The sequence below is a fragment of the Lynx canadensis genome, chromosome D1 (assembly GCF_007474595.2).
Source record: "Lynx canadensis isolate LIC74 chromosome D1, mLynCan4.pri.v2, whole genome shotgun sequence".
NCBI classification, from domain to species: domain Eukaryota; kingdom Metazoa; phylum Chordata; class Mammalia; order Carnivora; family Felidae; genus Lynx; species Lynx canadensis.
The window spans coordinates 54031122-54054023 of NC_044312.2; the positions used below are offsets into that span (position 1 = coordinate 54031122).

Consider the following 22902-nt stretch of genomic DNA (forward strand, 5'->3'; position numbering starts at 1 on the left):
ATTTTTTAAATTTTTTAATGTTTATTCTTGAGAGAAAGAGAGACAGAACATGAGTGGGGGGAGGGGTAGAGAGAGAGAGGGAGACACAGAATCAGCAGCAGGCTCCAGGCTCCGAGCTGTCAGCACAGAACCCGACGCAGTGCTGGAACTCCCAAACTGAGATATCATGACCTGAGTTGAAGTCGGACGCTCAACTGACTGAGCCACCCAGATAGCCTCTGAAAATAATATTGAAGAAAACTAAGGTTCAAAATTAACATAATTGAGACCCACAGAAAGTGCTAAGATTTACAAAGGTTTTTTTTTTTTTTACTTGTTTTAGTTGCATTAGCAGTAAGACCAAGCAGGAAATGAGTTTCTTGTTTGATTCTTGTGAATGGATAGAGAAAGCAGAACAACTCCTTCCCTCATCATTGGCCACCAGCCCCAGCTGGACTATTATTTCTTGTTCTTCCATGATAGCTGATTCTCCAGCATCTTTTTTTTTTTTTTGAGGCAGTAGACCTTTATAGCTCTGGCTTTTAAAGCTTTGCCTACACTAAAAGTACCAGAAGAAATTACTGCTTACCTTTGTGGCTTGGAATTGCCTCAACTTCAAAACCTTGCAGAGATACCTGGGTGGTTCAATTAGTTGAGCTTCTGAGTTTTGGTTTTGGCTCAGGTCATTGATCTCATCGGGAGATCAGCCCCCACATTGGACTCCATGCTGCCAGCACAGAGCCTGCTTGGGATTCTCTCTTTCCCTCTCTGCCCCTCCCCCACTCATGTGCACACATGCACACACTCATGCTCTCTCTCAAAATAAATAAATAAACTTAAAAATAAAAATAAAATCCTTGGAAATGATAGATTTTAGATATACCTGTCCTTGTTAGTAGTCAGAACTACCCAAAGGTGGAATGCTATATTTCAGGGGTAGTGGTTCTCAGTCTTTAAATATTTTAAAGCAAAGACCAGAGAACCACTTGGTTGTCTATTCTTTTCTAATCTTGATTGCTTATAAGTCTAAATTTAAAACAATGTATTAAAGTTAACAGATTTGGGGGAGGCACCTGGATGGCCTAGTTGGTTAAGCATCCGACTCAGTTTCGGCTCAGGTCATGATCTCATGGTTCGTGGGTTCGAGCCTCATGTCGGGCCTCCATGCTGACAGCACAGAGCCTGCTTGAGATTCCCTCTCTCTAGCCCTTTATACTGGCCCCTCCCCTCTTCTTACTCTCTCTTGCCCCTCCCCTGCTCTTTCTCTTTCTCTCAATAAATAAACCTAAAAATAAAGTTAAATTTTTGAACACATGTCTCAACTTCTAGGATATTTTAGCCATGTCCAAAGGCAAGATACTGAGAAATAAAGATGCCAGTCCTTCAGTGGCCATAAAAACTCCCTTGAAACTTCCCCTTTCTCTGAGAATAGGAAGGGCAACTGCAGGGTTCTGATTGGAGTCCAACTCTATTAACTATATAGCCCATGACAATTACTCTAAGGCTGTCTTGTCCACCTGTCCAAAACTGTGTTCATTACCTGTCATCGTGTCTGAGTCACCAAATCCACATTCTGAATTACCTGCTTGGTCGTTGTACTCCCCCCAAGTTCACAGAAGAATTACTAAAATGTGGTCAATAAGCAGTGGTAGTGTGACAAAATCTGTTTGTCTTCCCACCAGCTTATTGAGTGGTAAGAAATTTAGTAAAAGTAGAAGCCATTAGTGAATTTCTGTTCTTTCTCATTCTAATTCAGCCAAGTGAAGAAAATTATACCTGATGTTTTTCTCCTTTAACGATAATAATGAGGATGAGACATACAGTATTTGGAGCACATTCTTGAATTATTACATTCTTTATTAATCTCAATTATTTATAGAGGATATCTCAGTCAAAAGTTCTGAAATCAGGGGCACATGGGTTGGTCAGTCAGTTAAGCATCCAATTCTTGATCTCAGCTCAGGTCTTGATCTCAGAGTCATGGGCTCCATGCTGGGTGTGAAGCCTACTTAGAAGAAAAAAAAAAGTTCTGAAATCAGAACAGGGTGATGGCTTAATAATACAATGAAGTAAAATTTAAGAAAAGAGTTTATACTATAATACGGCATTTAAAGATTAAAATGTGAGGGGCGCCTGGCTGGCTAAGTTGTTAGAGCATGTGACTCTTGACCTTGGGATTGTGAGTTCAAGCCCCAGTTGAGTGTAGAGTTTACTTTAAAAATAATAATAATAATAATAATTGAAGATTAAAATATGCTTTATGTGGGGCACCTGGGTGGCTCATTTGGTTAAGTATCTGACTTCGGCTCAGGTCATGATTTCTTGGTTTGTGGGTTTGAGCCCTGCATTGGGCTCTGTGCTAACAGCTCAGAGCCTGGAGCCTGCTTCAGATTCTGTGTCTTCCTCTCTCTGCCCCTCCCCTGCTTGCACTCTGTCTCTCTCTCTCTCTCTCTCTCTCTCTCAAAAATAAATAAAAATTTAAAAAAATTTTTTTAATTAAATAATAAAATGTGTTTTATGAGTTCCTAATCTTTCATTTGTTGCATGCTTTTTAGTTTTGTGCCTTTAGATTCTTGGTGTTAATAATGCTTACCCTGCCCCACAAAAAGAATTACCAGATCACAAATGATATAGATAGCAAATAAACATTCTCAAAAATTAAGTATTACTAGTAAATAAAGAAATACAATTAAAATATGAAGCTGCCATTTTCCCCTATTAAAAGTTTTCTGTTATTTTCTTAACACAAAAGTGTAATACATCCTCATTGCAGAAAATAAAATACCAGACAGAGAAAAGAAGAAATCACAGTGGCAGCATAATTAACATCTCATTATTTTAGATGCCAATCTTTTTTTCTTTCTGTGTCTAAGATTTATCTAACTGTCATCTCCTATTGACATATGCTTGAACAAAATTTTGTTATTGTAAGTAGTATCGCAACTAATACTCTATGCAGTAATCTTTTCTGTTTTTTTTCTTTTTTTCCTGTTTTTCGTTTTTTGCTTTTTGTTGTTTGGTTTTTTTTGCATCTCTGATTATTTTGTTAGGACTAGTTCCTAGAACTGCCATTGCCAGGTCACAGCATATGGATGTTTAAGGCTTTTGATTATCTTCTCCCAAGTTGCTGACCAGAAAGGTTTTGTCAGTCGTGGGAGAGTAGTGGCTCATGTATCTTCTAATCCATGCTGTTTATGTTGGTTTTTTGCTTCACATTTTGATAACTCTAAAATGCTATCTCATTGTTTCAGTTTTACTTCTTTGGTTAATCATCGGAACATTTTTGGGGCCCCTGGATGGCTCCATCGGTTAAGCGTCCACCTCTTGATTTCTCCTCAGGTCATGATCTCATGGTTCATGAGATCAAGCCCCACGCTGGGCTCTGCGCCAACAGCATAGAGCCTGCTTGGGATTCTGTCTCTCCCTGCCTCTCTATCTTTCCCTTCCCTGCTCGATCTCTCTCAAAATAAATAAACAAACGTTAAAAAATAATAATCGGGGGCACCTGGGTGGCTCAGTCAGTTAAGCGTCTGACTTCAGCTCAGGTTATGATCTCGCAGTTCGTGAGTTTAAGCCCCACGTGGGGCTCTGTGCTAACAGCTCAGAGCCTGGAGCCTGCTTCAGATTCTGTGTCTCCCTCTCTCTCCGCCCCTCCCCTGCTCACACTCTGTCTGTTTCTCTTTCTCTTTCTCTCTCTCTCTCTCAAGAAATAAACACTAAAAATAATAATAATAATCAGAACATATTTTACAAGTCCTACCAAAATACTACAAATTAAAGAAAAATCTTCATTGTCAAATTATTAAAGAGGAAAACAACAACACACACCAAAATATTCAACAACAAAAAAGCAGTTAAATAAAAACTGGTAACTTCTTTTTTTTTTTTAAGTTTATTTTATTCATTTTGAGAGAGAATAGGGGAAGGGCAGAGAGAGGGAGAGACAGAATCCCAAGCAGGCTCCGCATTGTCAGCACAGAGTCCTACACAGGGCTTGATCTACCCCTCCCTGGCAAAGTGGGACTTTCCCTAGCCTGATTTTCAAAATAAAGAATACAACATCTAAAAACAAAAAATGCAATTTATTCTGCATGGTGATAGGTGATTTTTAATATCTCATAATTTTTAATACTTGCCACATTTTTTGTCACATTTTTTTATAATTAACATACCACATTTGTGAAGAAAACACATTTAATACATTGCCATACATGGTGCAAGAAAGGAGAGGTAACTGTCCACAATTTCTGTATCATTTATTCTAAAGATTATATTAAAAATATGATTTTGAAACCACGTCAACAGATAACATAAATATATTCTGGTAAGCAGTTTAATAGCCAGTCGCCAAAATGTTAAAAGTTCCACTTGCTTGAGAAGCTGACAATTGTTGGAATCCTCTGAACGTGTGAGATTGTTTATAGTTTTTTCCTTTTTAGGTTGCTGCTGTGATCTTCTGGTTCCTGGAGTTGGAGAGCTCTTTGGAGGAAGCCTCAGAGAGGAACGGTACCATTTCTTAGAGCAGCGACTGGCCAGGTAATGATCAGACCTAAAAGAAACAAGTTCAGAAATTGATGATGATGGCAGTCTTGGCAAAGTAACAGAGAAGTAGTGAATGAGCCTCAGCGCCTGACTGACCTGGATCTCAGATTCTTTGTGGCCTTGAGCAAGTTGTTATGTGACTTCTCTGAGTTTCCCTGTCTTAAAGATTGGAACTGTTATGTGAAATAAGGCCATAGTGTTACTTGTCCACTAATTTGTATGTATCTCTCCCTATGGAAATTGCTTTAAAATTTTTTTTTTAATGTTCATTGATTTATTTTGAGAGAGAGAGCACGAGTGAGGGAGGGCAGAGAGAGAGAGGGAGAGAGAATCCCAAGCAGGCTCCACACTGTCAGCGCAGAACCCGACACGGGACTCCATCCCATGAATTATTTGATCATGTCCTGAGCTCAAATCAAGAGTCAGACGCTTAAGCACTGAGCCACCCAGGCACCCCAGAAATTGCTTTTTTTAAAAGTTAATGATAGAAGCCAACCTTAAAGCTTGTCCTTCATTTTTTGTCTTCTCTGTGTACTTTTTTATTTACTCTAAATTATGATTGGGGACATAAACAAGACTCCTATAGGGACATAAAGACAGACTCTGAACCAGAGAAAGGATAAAGCTGGAGAAAGAAAGATACTAAAATATCCACTAAACTAACATTTAGAATAAGCAGTTTTCCCTTCCTTGGGTTTTCTGCTATGTAAGGGTCTTAATTAAGCTATTTGAATAACTTATTTTAACTTGCTGTTTGAGACCTAGAAATTAATCTATAAAATGCAGAAAATGTTTTGGAGATGAGAAGTAGAGAATTGTGTTTCTAATTGAACTACCACTCCTATGCATGCGTGGTTTGCCAACAAACCACAATGACTTCCTAAACTAACCAAGGTTATAAACTTCTGTTTTCCATGGTTTCCACTTTTGCTGTGCCAGACTTTAAAAAAAAAAAAAAAGTTTTTCCCATGCTGAAGGCTTAATCCCACTCTCCTACTCTCCAGATAATACTGGGTTTCAGAGTAACCTGGAAAAGCCATAATACTTTGAAAATATCCTGTAAAATTAGCCATTTGTAAGTTCTTCTTTTCCTAGTGGAGAAATGCTTAAAAGTTGATGTTTTTTTCCAAGATCCCACCTATAAATCTGTTAGGTAACTTGGTTTTGTAATCCCAATTATTTGAACTGCTCTATTTGGTCAGGGTCCAGAAGAAAGGGAATAAATATGTTCTGGGAGGCTTCTTTTTTGTTAGTTAGGCCCCTAATTCCTTACTACTATAATGTTAGAAAGTCCTGGGAAAATTGTGGAATTGAAGTAAAGGTCAAACTCCTAGATGGAAAGAATTTTAAGATCTCTGGGTTTTTTTTAAGCACAATAAAAATCACACATGGCAAGAAACCTCATCTGTTGAAAGATTAATTGGTCTGTTTTCTTTGCTTGCTTCCTTCCTTCAGGAAACCTTTCCTCATAACATTACATGTTTACTAATATCTGATTATATCCAAATTTATCTTTCCTAATGAAATGGTTATATGTGTTTCCCTATCTTAGGGATATATCTGTGACTTCTGTTCATGTTTTCTGTATATCTGGTTTTTTCATAGTCTTTATCACTTCAGATGCACTGTGATCCCAAACATTTTTTTAAAAAGCTGAAATTACTTTTTTTTTAAGATTTTATTTTTAAGTAATCTGTACACCCAACGTGAGTCTCAGACATAACTACACCGAAGTCAAGAGTCGCACACTCCACCGACCAAGCCAGCCAAGCTTTAAAGGGCTGAAATTAATTTTCATGAGTACTAAGAGCTTAAAACTTTATTAGCATTTTTCAAATTGGCCAGAAAACAATTTTCAACCATATTCTGGAGGCAGAATCTGTATTATTATTTCAATGTTACAGAATGAAAGTTGTGTCTTTGTGTTCCTTCTGTGTGCCTCCCAGCACCCATAATTATGGTGCTTTTCTTATGTCACAGGACTGTAAGCTCATCTGACATGGACCCCTTCTTTTGGGCTCTGGACTATACTTCCTGTAGCATTTGTTGTCTCTGCCACTCACTTGATAACACCTTAGACTATTGGATACGTTAGCTTTCATACCATATTAAAGGTTCAGCTTCTCAACTGTATTGCATGTTCTTTGAGAGCACAGGTTTTTGTGTGTACTTCTTTATAAAGAGCACTTTGCATACACCCAGAATAAATGTTTGGTGGTTAGTATCTTTATCTTCTTGCCATTCTCTGAAAGAATTTGTTATTTTCTCTTACAGATCAGGACTAACGGAAGCCTACCAATGGTAAGAAGTGGACCCTTAATCATTCTTATTATAGCTGTTTGGTCTGATTGTTACACAAGTTTACGTGTATTCCCAAGGCACTGTGAAACATTGTTAAGAAAAATGAATAGTTCAGTTCTCAGATTATTTATTGTCTTTGAATCCTGGAAAATAGTAATGATAGTGGCTGCCGTTTATTTATTACTTATTGGGTGCTGCTGGATAACTGTGTTAAAATTTTAATGTATATTTTCTTATGTAATTATCATAACACCCTGCGAGTTGGTTACTATTCTTATCTCCTTTTTATTACCCCTCCAGACCTAAGGTCTAGAGATATTAACTAACTTAACCAAGAGCACACAGAAACATGGAGCTGGGGCTTTTTTCCTAACCATTATGCTTCAGTTTCTCTGTGTGTGAAATTAGAGTTTGAGCGAAGTGATCCCTAAAGTCTGTAGAAATCTGTGCTGTGTAGGAAAGAGCACTTGTCTGCATTCATACATTTACTTCTCCAGAATTGCTCTGGTTTTCTTTCTGCAAACCCTTTCTTCAAGTACTTTTGAATACATACAAATTATGTACTTATATTTTTATATAGTAACTTTCCTTCAGGATCTTGGTGTAATAATACCAACAATATTATTAATTCTTCTGCTGTCCTCAGGAGAAGGAAGGGTCAAATTGTACACTTGCCTTTGAAATACCTAGATTACAGAAGGGCAGAAGCCTAAAATGATGTGCAGGTCATGACCCTAAATGCCTTATTATTTACCAATAGTGACTTTATTTTCTTATTTTTTTATTTTTTCAATATATGAAGTTTATTGTCAATTTGGTTTCCGTACAACACCCAGTGCTCATCCCAAAAGGTGCCCTCCTCAATACCCATCACCCACCCTCCCCTCCCTCCCACCCCCCACAACCCTCAGTTGTTCTCAGTACCAATAGTGACTTTAGACATACTTAATCTCTCTGAGTCTTGGTTTTCTGGCTCTGAAATGGGATGATAATATCAACTTAAGAGGATTATTGTGAGGATGAAATGAATAATATAGGGTAAGTATCTACCTAGAATAGAACCTCAGTAAAAGCTAGTTTCCTTTCCCCTTTCCTTTGTTCTGAGTCTCGCTATGAGGTAGATGAGCCTCCTGATTGAGCAAGCTTATGCGTTTTGCCTGTTTTTTGTCTGTCTACAAGATAATCTTCATAGTATGCAAAAACTAGCTAAATACAAATTTTAATTGTTTGTTAAATAAGTGTAGGCCTTTCTGGTCTTACTCATTTCAGTACTATTCTTGTCCCAGCTAAAGTTTTCAAACTCTTAAGATCTCTAAATATAAATCTCTGTTATTCTACTCTGCTTCCTTTTATCTGGTAATCACAGTATTTTAAAGGTGGAAGGGATTTTAGAAATCTTCAAGTCTGCGATCTCTGCTAGTGTTCCACTACATTGTGAGTAACCACCCCAGGTGTCTAAAGATTTTACTCACTTCCTATTTCTCCATGCCATATGCAAATAACATCTGTAACTAGTTCCACAAATTTTTGTGCCATCCCTTCTGTAACCTGGCTGCCGTAGAATCAGTTTAACAACAATCTAACAAATACATATTCCTTCGAAAACTTGTTTTTTAGAAGTGGATTTTTCTATATATCAAAGCAAGGGCAAGAAAAATGCTACAGACTAAATCCATCTGCTGAATTCAGTTTCCAGCCATTTATGCCAGTGTTTTGACATCGATGTATGAGAAATTTAGAGCCAGCTGAAACTATTGCTGGACTTTTAGCAGCCAGCCCAGATCCTGCAGGGTTTGTGGCAGGTGGTGATAGGCATCTCATTTTCTCAGTATATCAAAGTATGCCCTGCCCCATGCCTTGTAAACTTGAAGTTAATTCAGCTACCAAACATTTCATTTACTCAAGATTGTGCTTTTTCCATTATTCCTGATAGTTCTTACTGGTCTGAAGTTTTATACTAGATACTCCTGTTCATTGATCCCTCGCTTGGTGGTAACTCACCCAGTTGCAATTCCTCTTTTATTTTAGAAAGATCCATATTCAATCTTAATTGCCTAAAATACCAATACACGTGGTCATTATTACTGATAGTGGGTAAATTAGGTAATAGTCTTTATTCTTGAGGATCCAAATGACTACGGGCTATGGCACTTAAGTTTTATTCTGGAAGTGATTTTACAAATCATTCAAGAAGCTATAAAGAAATCCCCCACCAAATGACATAATAAAAATACCTGTAAAGTCTTCCTCCTCCTTCCTTTCCTAAAATAAATTTATGACAAGCCGGTGTATTGAAATCTGAGTTTGAATCATGGCTGTACCATTTTCTAGCCACATGATTTTAAATGGGAATAGAATTAGTATAGCTAGGTTTTGTAGGCTATCTAGCCTTCCAGAAAAATGGATTTGGACATACTATACTAGGTTTGAAGCACAGGACTGGAAATTTCACTCTAGCATTCAAGAGTATATTTTTGTGCCTTCAGACAACAAATCTTCATGGAGGAAGCATCTACTCCAGAGCAGACAGTAGAGATAAAATGGTTGAATAAGGCACAGTTCCTGTTCTTGATAGAGCTTACAATCTAATACAGAGGGTATCATTTTATAACCTATCAGGCAAAACTCTTCACTCTTCTCTCTGTATTGAACAACATGATTTTAGTAGGGAAAAAAAGCATTAACAAACAAAAATAGAAGAAGAATATATTTTCAAGAAATTAATAAAGTTATTAGAACATTTTCTGTAGCCTCATGAGGCAAATTTTCTGCATAAGTACATAAATAACTTAAAAAGGATCAAGTGACCAAAGCCTATGAATGCATGACAGGAATGCTATTTGAGTTACCTTGGACAGCTCATTATAACTTGTTCTTCACCTGTCTTTGGAGGGAAAAGATTTGTTTACTACTGTGATGTAGATCATGGTGCCTGGGTGGCTCAGTTGATTGAGTACCAGACTCTTGATTTCAGCTCAGGTCATGATCTCATAGTTTGTGAGATCAAGTCTCATGTTGGGCTCTGCTCTGACAGCACGGAACCTGCTTGGGATTCATCTCTCTCTCTCTCTCTCTCTCCTCTCTCTCTCTCTCTCTCTCTCTGTCTGTCTCAAAATAAATAAACATTTTTAAAAAATGATGTAGATGGTAACAAATGGCTGCAAAATATTTTTGAAATGTAAAATTCTATCATGACATCTGATACAATACAGCATCTAATAGGTGATGATTCTCTTTTCAAAATCAGGTATCTGGACCTCCGTCGATTTGGATCTGTACCACATGGAGGCTTTGGGATGGGATTTGAACGCTATCTGCAGTGCATCTTGGGAATTGACAATATCAAAGATGTATCCCTTTTCCAAGATTTACTCATTCGTGTTTTATAGCTGGAAGACCAGTTAAAGAAAATCACCCTGTGCCAGAGGTACTGCGTGTGAATGTGCATATAAGAGAATACATGTTTGAAGTATAGAAATGCAAAAGTTTTCAATATGTAATTGTCATGCCCTAAGATATGACCTATGAAAAATAGAAGTGATCATGATTTTCTTAGAAAGTTGAGAGCAATTCATGGAAAAATGAACTCTCTCAAAAAGATACTTGCAGCAGGTAGAATCTCAAAATCTATTATGTCAATTAAGAAGAAATGAAGAAACTGAACTGTGGTCTCAGAGGTCCTTTCAGACTCTTAAGACAGGATGAGATCGTGTGTTTTACTTTGTCTTTAATCATTAGAGCACTGCTCTTTGTGACCTCTGAGAAACAACTAGGAGCTAAAAATAAAATGTTGGATCTTTTCTCCCTTTCCAATTAATCTATGATAAATGCCCATCTTATTCTCACCGTTTTACTAAACATTACAGAAGAAAATATTCCTTTTGGGGTCTTTTTTGAGTTAATATTAAGTTAATGTTCTGAATTGAAATCTTTCATCAGACGGGGTGCAAAAAGTCACATTTAATAACTGCTGATCTTTAAGTATAAAAATAGCAAATGGGATGTATTAATTATTTAAACTAATGACTGTTGTAGTTTATAGTAGATGTTTGTAACTTCTCTAATAATAAAATAGATTTTTGATACCTCTGAAAGAAAAATACAGATATATTTTTAAATTCCATTTGACCTTTCCACAGTGAAAAGTGGAATAAGGTATTTCCAGTGTAAGATGAGCACGCAAATGTAGCTAAACCTGAAGGATGGGTAATTTTGGACTCAAAAGGCAATATTGTCTATTAGAGTTTTTGTGAGGATTGCTGATTTGGGAATCTGAGACCTGACAACTGTAGCACTTTACGTGCATGATTTGGACAAGCCGTTTACTCTGTATGAGCTCATACATCATTTTCCTCAGAGTCGATACAACAATTACATGAAAGTGTGTGTGTGTGCATGTGTGTGCACGCACACACATGCACGCTTAAAACTGAAATACTACACAAATTTTTTTTAACTCTTGTAGTCTTCATTGAGTTACATATCTATGGACTTACAGCCAAATTATATGCTCAGTAGAATTTATATGTATCAAATAATGGTAAATGGCATGCATGCCTAAATAATCAATTTTCTAAGTCTCATTAGATAACTTATCTGAGGTTATTTCCTGATGAGTTTGTATGTGGACTTTATTTTATCCTAACCCAAAGCAAATGACTGAAAGGAACTGCCAAACCTTAGAGCTGGAAATCACAGAAGCCACTAAGATGTTCTCATGACCAAACTTCTGCCTGATGCAGAGAGAGCCTATATATACCTGGGCAGGCACTTGTTGGCAAAGAGCTCAGTATCCCACAAAATAGCTCATTCCATTTCTGAATCTGTCTCATTTTTCGTTTTTGCGGAGCTAAAATATGCTTCCCTAGAACTTTAATCCCCTGGGCTCAGATACCAAGTTTAGGGCAGGACAAAAGAGATAATTAGAGCTTTCATAAGGCTTGCCTCAATCATGGGCTAGAGAGATAAATTCATTTGTTTGTGTAACAGATATTATTTGAGCTTACTCAGTATGCCAAGAATGGGGCTAGGTGGTAAATAAATGATAGTGAACAAAAGAGAAATGACCCATGCCTTCATGGAATTTACAGTCTATTAGAGAAGATACACAATCAGTAAGCAAACAAATGTATTTAAAAAATATGACATATGCTATAATATTTTATAAGAACAGGGCAAGCATAGGGGCGCCTGGGTGGCTCAGTCGGTTGAGCATCCGACTTCGGCTCAGGTCATGATTTCACGGTCTGATCTCGAGCCCAGCGTCGGGCTCTGTGCTGACACTCAGAGCCTGGAGCCTGTTTCGGATTCTGAGTCTCCCTCTCTCTCTGCCCCTCCCCCGCTCATGCTCCATGTCTCTCTCTCTCTCAAAAATAAATAAACATAAAAAATTAAAAAAAAAAAAAGGAACAGGGCAAGCATAGATAACTTTGCTAGAGCAGGTATCTCTGAAAAGGTGATATTTAACCTTAGACCTGGAAGATAAATGCAGAAACCATTTTAAAACATTTGCAACATCAGTCAGTATTGATTTGACATTCAAGTCTTGATACTGTATTAATTTTGTGAAGTGAGAATCAGAGACTCTCACAGGCCCCCAACCTGAAGCACTAATATTTTCCCAGGCTCTCGGGCATCATGTCTCCAGTGATCTTTGAGGAACCAGATAGAATTATAATGTTAATATGATGGTGGGGCATCAAAAATAACAGTGATAGAAAGAACAGTGAATCACAGAAACCCCAGGTGCTGATCCCAGAGCCACCATTGATTTAGCTGGAGAGTGTTAATCTGGTACGATCATCTTTGTGCCCTCCAGTTATTTCACCTGCAGAACTATCATTTCGAAATAGATCAACTCTAAGGATTCTTTTTCTATCTCTTAATCTTTCAGGAATCTGTGCTGGAGATAGTCACTAATAACAATCGATTTAGAGTCTAACTTATACACTTGATTTTTAGCACATGTCAGGTCTCTGAAAATGTACAGTGAAGTCAAATCACTGAAAGTTCTGCAATAGACTTCAGTGTGTTCATTGTGTGTGTGCGTGGGGTGGGAGAAGGTCCTCCTCAAATAAACATCGTTCTTGCCTTTTTGGTAAGTTTCTGCAGTGTATTTCCCAACTTTCATACTTACTTGTTCTTTTCCTCTACGGTTGATCACACAGTGAGGATCTGGTTGAAGCCAAACACTTGCCACTCATCACAAGCCTCAAAATTGACATCTTTGACTCATTACTTTTATTTTACCAATAATTGAGCAACAGCAAATACTGGTGTCAGACAAAGATCATGAAAATGCCAAAACTAAACTTGCCGGCAGGGCAGACGGCATCTACAGGGAAAACTTTAAAATGCCCACTTGTCAGCTGCTATATGAATATCCAGATTCTGCAGAGAAGCAGCATTGTGGAATCCTGTGTAGAATGAATAAAAGTCAAGGACTACCCACGCTATAATACTATTCTTATAGGGCTTAAACTGTGAGTTAAAAGGTGATTTGAGGGTGTTAACTTCTGCTTGAGTAACCAGTTTCCAATGAGGGAAAAATCAGATTCTGTTTTCCCAAGATTTCCAAACGTCACCTCAAAATAGCAACCCCAGCCACCCAAGAAAGAGTGTGTGTATTTTAAAACTTAGAAATGGTTTTTCCATCATTAATTTCCATTCTCATTTCAAATTTTGCATTAGGTGGGGAAAAATAGTTACTTTCCATCTGGCTGTCCTCTGGCCTGGTGAGGTTGTGCTTCTATTTATTCATTCATTCATGTATTTTTTTGGTCTCACAAGAACTTAATTGTGTGAGTGATCCATTCCAGATCTAGACATAATTCTCCCACCCTCTGACCCAGCCCAGAGACTGACTGTCACAGAACAGCAAAGGGACTGTTTGACCTTTTGTCCCTCTCAGACAGTATCTGCCAGAAGCGTCCCTCTACAATGTTATACATTCATTCTCTCTATAAATTGAATCTGGACATTCAAGCATGACTGAACAGGCACTGAAGATGCAATTGGTGAGATGGATTAACTCTACTCTTCTTTAAATCTCTTGTTTCAGATAATTTAGATGAAAGATGCTTATTTGGATCGGATTGCTATTTTCATAATTTATTTTAGTAAGTGGTGAGGCAAGAACATAAAAATGCAGAGTTGAAAGACAAATTGGCCTGGATTGAATTGATAAGAAATGCGTGGGGCTTGTTGGCTTCTGATCAATATTTGTATTCAGTCTGCAATCTTAAGTATGTATAATAAAAAGAAAACAGGTGGGAGTAATATCTGACTGTAGTTTCTTCCCAGTGTATAGTCCAAATTAAAAGGCATTCAGGACAAAAAATAACCTTAATCACCTGACACAAAAATGATTACGATCTGTCCACAAGACAGATCTTATTAGATCATGACCAACACACCTCCAGAAACTTATACATTCTGCCATTACTGGAGTCCTGAATTACTCCTCTGATCAGCTAAGGTCACAGGTAGCTCTTGGGCATTCTAGTTAGCTCCAGTTTGGTTTGGAGTCCAGTGAATTTACAACCACTATTAGCACACTGTGTGGAGTTTCCAGGGGAACTTTGTAAAGAAGTCAGGAGTTTGGGTGGTTCTTAAACTGCATTCAGGCAGCTATTGAGTTAACATAGTTCATGACTCTTCTGTAACTTCCTGCTACATCTTTACTGTTCATAATTATTATTAGTAATATGACTATCAATTGAACATTGCTTTACAGTTTACAGAATTTTTTAATGTTTACAATGTATTATGAACCTTGTTCTTTTGTAGCTTACTATGCCTCAAATTCATTTGGTTTAATAAAAGATTAGTTTGTTATGAAGATTGGTTATTAGGAATCTTCTAGAGATGATTAAAGGTGGGGAAGTAAGACGGCAAATAAAGTCCACATTACTCTAGCCTCCAGAGAAACTGAAAAAGCACAGAGCTTTATGGTAACCAAAGAAGTTTGTATCTTACGCCTCAGAGTTTAGTGGACATGTTGAAAAACACACACTTTGGCCTCATGATTTCCTTGTTTACACAGGGGGGAGAGTTGAGGGGGAGGGGAGGGAAATGACGGTCGAGTTCAAATGCATTCTAGTACAGAGAAACACTGGAATAAAGGGCCCTGGACCCAGCAGTGTACTTAAGCTCACTGTGTCTCTCTCTCTCTTTTTTTTTTTTTTTTAATGTGTTTATGATCATATTTGCCTTACTTACTCTCCTCTTAGGATCACCTAGAATATACATGGAAAGATAGATGCAGGAACTTTGGTGGGGATTATTATATCCTCCCCAAAGTGATCAGCCTTTGATATGTCAAGATGATGCTCTGAGAATGAGAATAGAACGTGGTAGGGCCCATCCAGCACAGGTTTTATCAGTGTACAAATACACATATGCACAGCTAGAACTGTATTCTGCAAAACCTGGGCCATTTGCAGCTGTGACTCTTTGACTTATAACCTTCTCTGCACACTGGTTCAACAATAACTGCTTTGCTCTTTTCCTAGGATCCTGGATTTGAAAATCTCTTAAAGATCATATTTCTTCCCCTGTCTGTGATGTATAAACTGCCCCTCTTGTATTTTCCAGCTCCTGGTAGTTTACCCTGTCCCTTCAGTGAATAGGAGTTCTCTACTTAAGGGAGAACTTTTGCTATCCTTGGAGAATTCTGACCTGATAATACCCAAACCTGCCTCTCTCTAGCAAATGTAATAAGGAACACAGGAACACCATTTCTTCCCCAGCCTTTCTTCTCCAAGATAGAATCTCCGGGGCTGCACCCCACTAGGTTATTCATCAGGCAGTGTATCTTAAAGTGGGCCTTTCTCTTTAGAGGAATGCTTCCCTCCACTGTCCACTCAGCTACTACCCAAGTATGCTGTGATACTGGTTTTGATACTAGAAGAGCTTAAAAGTCTCCAGTGCCTCCCTTCCAGCTGTCTTACATCCTGTAGTGGTTGCCTGTATACATAATAACTGCTGAGGAATCTTAATTATGGTTTCAAAATGTTCAGGGCAATCCCATCCCCCTTCATTTGGGGATTGCAAAAAATGGATTTGGGTCACATACACATTTGTGTTGAAGAACATTAAGTTTTTTCACTGAAGATTTCCACCAATTCACATGATCTTTGCAGTGTCCCAAAAGGCAGGAACTCATTCCTGTACAGTTAGGATATAGCTGGCCAGTGATCTCTTTAAGTGTGATTTCCATCTTCTACATTCTGTACTAAAGGTTTTCACATCGGGAAACTGTTGGGTCATATTCCTGCCAGAAAATGTGGTGGAGGTTTAGGTGTTGGAAAAGATATTAGACAAAGAAAAGACCTTTTCTTTTTTCTTTTTTTTTTCTTTTTTTTTTTGAGAGAGAGTGTGGGGGTGGGGGGTGTGTATGCACGCAAGCTGGGGAGGGGCAGAAGGAGAGAGGGGGAGACAATGTCAAGCAGGCTGCACACTCACTGCGGAGCCTGGAGATCAGCTCAGGGCTCATTCTCACCGTGAGATCATGACCTGAGCTGAAATCAAGAGGTGGACGCTTAACCCACTGAGCCTCCCAGGCGCCCCTCTGATTGAAGTCTTGACGCTCTGCTTTTGAACTGCGGAACCTTGAGCAAGTGATTTATCTGTGGGTTTGGATAGGCATCTGCAGAATGAGGGGTAGTGCTATATCTTACAAGTGTTGTGAGAAACAAAACTGTGTGAAAGGGTTCCCTAAACTGAAAAGACTGTACAAATATAAGATCTCCTGAGGGAAACCTTTTTAAAACACAAAAAAAAAAAAAAAAAAAAAAAAACTGTATCAACTAAAGTACCTATTGCATGTTGGATGAAATATTTTATAGCCATCAAAAATTGTGAGTGAAAATGTGTTCAAAAAATGTTAAATTGTAGTTTACAGTTACCAGTAGTGTAAAATCTGTGTACATGGACTAGAAGCATATGGGAAAAAAATGAAATCAGCTATTTCAGGGCAGTGGAATTGAGTGACTTTTCTTTTAAAACCTCTTTGGTGTGTTCAGTTCAGTAAACTTACTGAGCACTCAAACTGCCAGGTGCAGTGCTAGACTCTGCACATACAGAGATAAGTAGGACATGGGCCTTGCCTCAGGGACTCCCATTGCAGATGGTCTTGGCCAGAGTTTATTGTGAATAAGAATCACCTGGGGAGCTTATTAAAAATTTAAGGGAGCACCTTGGTGACTCAGGTGGTTAAGCATCCAATTCTTGATTTTGGCTCAGGTCATGATCTCACAGTTCATGAGATTGAGCCCCCATATTGTGCTGTGCTCTGTCAGTGTGGAGCCTGCTTGGGATTCTCTCTCTCCCTCTCTCTTACCCCTCCCCTACTCACGCACACATGCGCTTCCTCTGTCTCTCTCTCTCTGTCTCCCCCAGAGTAAATAAACTTAAAAAAATTATTTAAAAATTTTCAGATTACCTTGGTTCTACCATAGAAAGTCTGATTCAGTAGATGGAACAGCCCGCAGTTTGCGTTTCTTAAACAGTCACCCTGAGTGATCCTAATGTAGGTGGTTTAATTCCATGCTGTGAGAAAGCTTCAGGGAGGTTTTAATATTTTACAGTAAAAGGTAATAATTACACAAATCTGCTCATTGCAGAACATACTATTTTTGATTGTTCTGCCTGCACCTTGGAGCTGGTTTTTATGCCTCTGTACCAAGGAGGGAAAGCCAGCCCACAGAGTGATGTTACTCTTAAATCCATGCAGCATGAAGCCTTCCACACCTCTTGACCTAGATCTGTTTTCCTCCCTTTCTTGTCCACTGCCTCCCCCATGTTTTTTCCCCTGTGCATCTGTATCTCTCCGCTCTGATTCTTCCAATGCCCAGTAATATATCAACATCCAGATTCTTCCCCTTCCTTTTTCCAGCCTATCCTCCCCGCCAACCAGGCATGTCAATTTTATTGAAACAAACATGTCTGCTTTACTAACTTGTTCTGGAAGGCTCTTATGTATGGTTAGTATTTCTCAGAAAACTTAGGAGTGGGCTAGTCACTGATCAACAACCACAAAATTATCATGTGTGGAAACTTCTGTGTTTTGGTGCTTGACTGTCTTTTAGCTCTTGATTAACTTTTTTCCATTGGGTTAGCCGTCCTCAACAGATTGCTGTCCTGCCCGTCGAGCTGGAGTATACCCTGCATTCTGACACAGCACTGCTTGTCTCCACATGCCTGTAGATGGGCTTGGGTGGCTTTCCCAGGCGACACACCTGTCACCTCTTAGTCACCTAGAATCAAAATAATACAACTCTAATCACACTGAGGCTGTGAGGCTTATTTTAGGAGGGGTGACACTCCAAAATGCAACTAGAGTTCTACATTTTCACGTTTATGTTACTTGTACTTCAAGATACCAATGGTTGGACAGTGGCTTCCAGAATCGCTCCTTTCATTGTGCTCCCTGAGAACCATATGCAAATACCAGCCATCTTACACTGCCATTTGTCTTCTCTGCAGGAAGGAGAGCTCCATAACACAAGAGAGACCACATCCATCTTTGTATCTGCAGTGCCCTGGAGAGTCTCCAGCACATAGTGGGTACTCATTAAAAAACTCTGAATGAATTAGGTGTCATTGAGGTGTCCAAAAAAAACCAACAAAAAGAAAAGGAAAAAGAAATATGTCCATCAGACAACAGGGAAATTCTCCTTAAAAAGTAATTCCCAAAACGTGGTTTCCCTCTTTATGCATCTGAAATTCATAAAATTTTAAACTAGCCTTTTCAGCATAAAAATCCAAGCCTGGAGCCTTTGCCTGAACATAGAACAAAAAGTTAAAAATTAAAAGTATGAGTTCAACTAGTAATTTATCTTAGGAGCTGTTACTGAACGTGAGTTCTAAGGTGTCTTCTCTGGTGTTTTAGAGTACAGTAGCTAGAGTTCTCAAGAACTTCGCTCTACTGTTCATCATACAAAACCAGCACCGACCCATGTCCTTGCACACAGTGAGTGCTCAGTAAATAACAGATGATATATTTGATTGGAGGGGAGAAATTCACAGCAAGTCTCAGATGAACTCAGAGTTGCTCAGATTTTCAGTTAATTACTGCTAACTCAGTGCCTATCTCTGTGGGCACCCCAAACAAGAAAAACCTAAGAGCTCATAGTTTTGTTCCCATGCAGCTGGTTGATAATCTCTGTGTTCCCACAATCCTTTGAACATACCTCTACTACAAACATTGTCCACACATTACTGTAAGACCCTGCCTACCTATTTCTCTCCCCAGAAACACCCTGAACTTCTTACTTCTGGTCTTACTCATCTCGGTGTCCCTATGCTGAACTCATGGTAGTAGGCTCTCAGAAATCCTAACTGGAATTAAATAACAGGACATAAATGACCTTTCCTAAGTAACATGTATTTGAATAATAGTTTGCATTGGATAGAGTATATGCCTTTCTAAAAGTGTTTCAGAGTTTCAAACGATAGGTCTGGGTAGTCCTGAAAGAAAGTAGATCAGTTTTCATGCCTCTCTTAATACTTGGCAAGGTGTCAGTTAGTTATCAAGCCCATTCCTGCTCTGAGAATCACGCCCCCACCGCACCCTAGCCCATGGGTGCCCTGCAGACATAGTGGGGACAGGAGCTTCCTTGCTGAGTGGACTGGCAGTGGATACCTGACCCAAAATGGGGGCCAGTATCATTTCCCTTGGAAAAGTGGGATTGAGAACACTAGAAAGTCTGGACTGGTTGCTTGGACCAGGAATATATAAACTTAGGAAATGCAGAGCAACCATGTGCCTCAAGAGACAGAGAGAAGGCAGTCTGCAGAGAGAAATGAAGGCACATGCTCGGAGATGAAAAACCAGATGGCCTGTGAGAGACAGACACACACATCCAAACTGGCTGCCTAGTTTTTGCTATATTTAGTCCTCAGTTACTAACCTTCCTGAGGCCAGATTATTCAACTTTTTCTTGGGTTCCATGGGATGTGCCTCTTTTTTTTTTTTTTAAACCAATAAATTTCCTATTTGGGCTTAAGGAAATTTAAAACAGGTATCTGCTTTTGCAACTAAAAGAGAACATTAATACACTATTGATTTATGGAAAGAATTCTCATTACTTTTTGTGTTGTTGTACTTCCATTACCTTTTAGTCATACCCCCACGTTATCCCAGAATACATGTTAATCAGGAAATTATTTAGATGAGAAATTTCTGATAGATAAGATGCCATGGAGGATAAGTGAGTGACATATTTGCTTTTCAAGTGTCTTGATACCCTGAGTCACAAAAACAAAACAAATGAATAGATGCTTATTTACAGAGGGGGGTTGGACAAATATCAGACCTTTTTTGAAGTACAAAATCAGATTAGAGAGGTTTTGAAGAACCAATACATTTGGCAGCTTCCCAAGGCATCTATTTTTGAAGATTCTTTCCAAAACTATATAAGAATGGCTTTTGTCATAAGCCTTAGCTGGGTTTCAGACTAGCCAAAACTGCCAACTGTAAGAGACTAAATAAAAAAGCATGTGTGCCTAGAGCAAACCAGACCCTGCTGTTGGCCGGCCATAAACAATGAAAGTAAGATAAAAGATTTTGCTCTTCAGAAACAGTTCCAAATGTGTTTAGAGTTTGTGTACCATATTCATTCAACCCTGGCATGCCGCACCCTGAATTTAGTCCTCGCTTAAAATAATCATTTTGAAAACATGCATGGAAAATAGGGAACTGGGAACTGCTAAAATCATCATTTGGTTCCGGAAAATTTTTTCTGAAGAATATCTTCGGGCTTTTTCCTAGAATGTTACGAAAACGTTAACTTATAATGATTACTGCCAACATATTTCTAATCATTCTAGGAAAAGAAAACAGCAACAAATAAGTTTCCAGCTCTTTGCACAGTCAACACTCTGGACCTTGGAGAAGCTTGCATGTAATTTGACTGCAACTACTTCCTTTTTTAGTTAATTGTGTTAAATGTGCCTCATAATTCCTAATCCCGGTGGGGCTGTCATTTAGAAGGGGCTGGGGGGAAGCTGTTTTAATTCTGGCTTTTGTTTCAGCCACTAAATGTAATACCACATGATTGTTGACCCAACAGTAATCCAGTTAAAAAACAGTCTTCAGAGTTACTGCATCATCAAAATTAACCCTGATTACATCAAATTATGTTGAAAACAGACCACAGCTGTTTGCCCTGTTGAAGCAACTGCTTGAGAGCTCATCCAGAAGATCTATCTGGGTGTCAGGAAGATACATTTTGTTTTTTATCTTTGTTTCTCGTCACAAATGTACGAGGGAAACACTATGTTCTTCCCAGGGTGCTTGGTGGGAGTTGAAAACTTTGTGATCCTCCAGAATCCAAAATCTTCTTAATTCCAAAGTAGAAGAAAATCAGATCTTTTAAGGTTTCAGTTTTCTATAGAAAGGATGTCAGAAGAAGGAAATGTAAATCTATTGAGTATTGCTCTTGTCAGCAGGAAAGAAATGGAACTTTACAGAGAAGGATGGCGGGGCCTCCTCTGGTAGGCTGCATGCAGTCATATGCTAGGGATGGCTCATACCAACCCATGAGCGCAGACGTGGTGAAAAATTTTGCAACCTGGTTGCTAAAAAAAATAGCATTATTAAAATTAAATAATTTTAAATGGAAAGTAACAAGAATCGGAGAAGATGGGAGACAGATTGGAACTCTCATACATTGCTGGTAATGCAAAATGGTGTAACCACTGTGGGAAACAGTTCAACCATTCCTTAAAAGTTAAACACACGGGTGCCTGGCTGGCTCAGTCCGTAGAGCATGTGACTTTTGATCTGGGGGCCATGGGTTTGAGGCCCACGTTGGGTGTAGAGATTACTTTAAAAAAAAAATTAAGCACAGAGTCACCCTATGATCCAGCAATTTGACTCCTAGGTATATACCCAAGAGCAGTGAAGATGTAGGTTCACACAAAAACTTGTACACATATGAATGTTCACAGCAACATTCATAGTAGCCAAAAAGTGGAAACAACTGAAATATCCATCAACTGAAGATGAATAATAAAATGTGATACATCCAGTCAGGAAATATTAATATTTGTAATATTGCAATATTTGCAATAGAAGAACTGATGTATGCTACAACATGAATGGACCTTGAAAATGTTATAGAAAGTGAAAGAAGTCAGACACAAGAGGCCATGGATTCCAATTATATGAAATGTCCAGAATTGGCAAATCCATAGAGACAAAGTAGATTAGTGGCTGGGGGGTTCAGATTAGGGGAATGAAGAGTGGCTGCTAATGGATATGGAATCTCTTTGGGGGTAATAAAAATGGTCTAAAATTAGATAGCAATAACGGTTACATAACTCCGTGAAATACTAAAAACTGAGCTGCACACTTTAAAAGGGTGACTTTATGGCATATGAATGATACATTAATAAGTTAACTCATAAACTTACAGTTAAATAAATTATATGAAAAACAAAGGGAATAAGTAACCAGAACTATCAGTTACTAATCACTACATTTTCCTGTTATCTCTGCTCTGTCTATTGTATCTTTATTTGGAAGTACTAAATAAAGATTATGAGATCCCTTAACTGTATTCATGAACATAAAGCCTATAGCTTGAAATTGGTCAGGAAGGTGGGGAGGGTATAGTATTAGCACCACAAAAATTGTCGTATACTACAAATCAAGGCTACGTCCACTACAACCACCAGTGAGCCAGGTTTTAAACATTTATCAGCACAACACTGGTTGTATGGATCAGATAACCATTGTGGGTACCTCTGGTAGAAATAAATGAGATGGTCTCCTGTGGCCTTTGGATCCCCAACAAAAATACTAGCAAATCTGCAAAGCCACTGTACATGCATTCATTGCAGAAGAAAATGACATTTCTGGTCAGCTGTTAGAAAACTCAACTTGGACTCAGGAGACATATGTTCTCCGTTTTGCTAGTATTGTGTTTGGGTACAAAGGGCTAAGTGATAGAGCACCTGTAGTACTGTCACAATGAGGCCAGATATCAGACAAACCACATATGATTTAATTCTTAGCCCCAGAGAGGAGAGTATCTGGGGAGTCTGCACAACAGTGTCAGGGTTTGGAAACCA

General features: G+C 38.5%; 1 protein-coding gene across 1 annotated transcript in view; it reads left to right on the forward strand.

The window, feature by feature from the left end:
* Nucleotides 1-21618, forward strand: part of NARS2 (asparaginyl-tRNA synthetase 2, mitochondrial) — a 134322-nt gene extending 112704 nt beyond the window's left edge. The window contains 5 exon segments of the mRNA XM_030332825.1: nucleotides 4429-4515; nucleotides 6796-6822; nucleotides 10070-10170; nucleotides 10173-10249; nucleotides 18310-21618. Of these exon segments, the coding sequence (XP_030188685.1) occupies nucleotides 4429-4515; nucleotides 6796-6822; nucleotides 10070-10170; nucleotides 10173-10249; nucleotides 18310-18387 (370 nt within the window). The 3' untranslated portion in view covers nucleotides 18388-21618.
* The last annotated feature ends 1284 nt before the right edge of the window (nucleotides 21619-22902 follow it).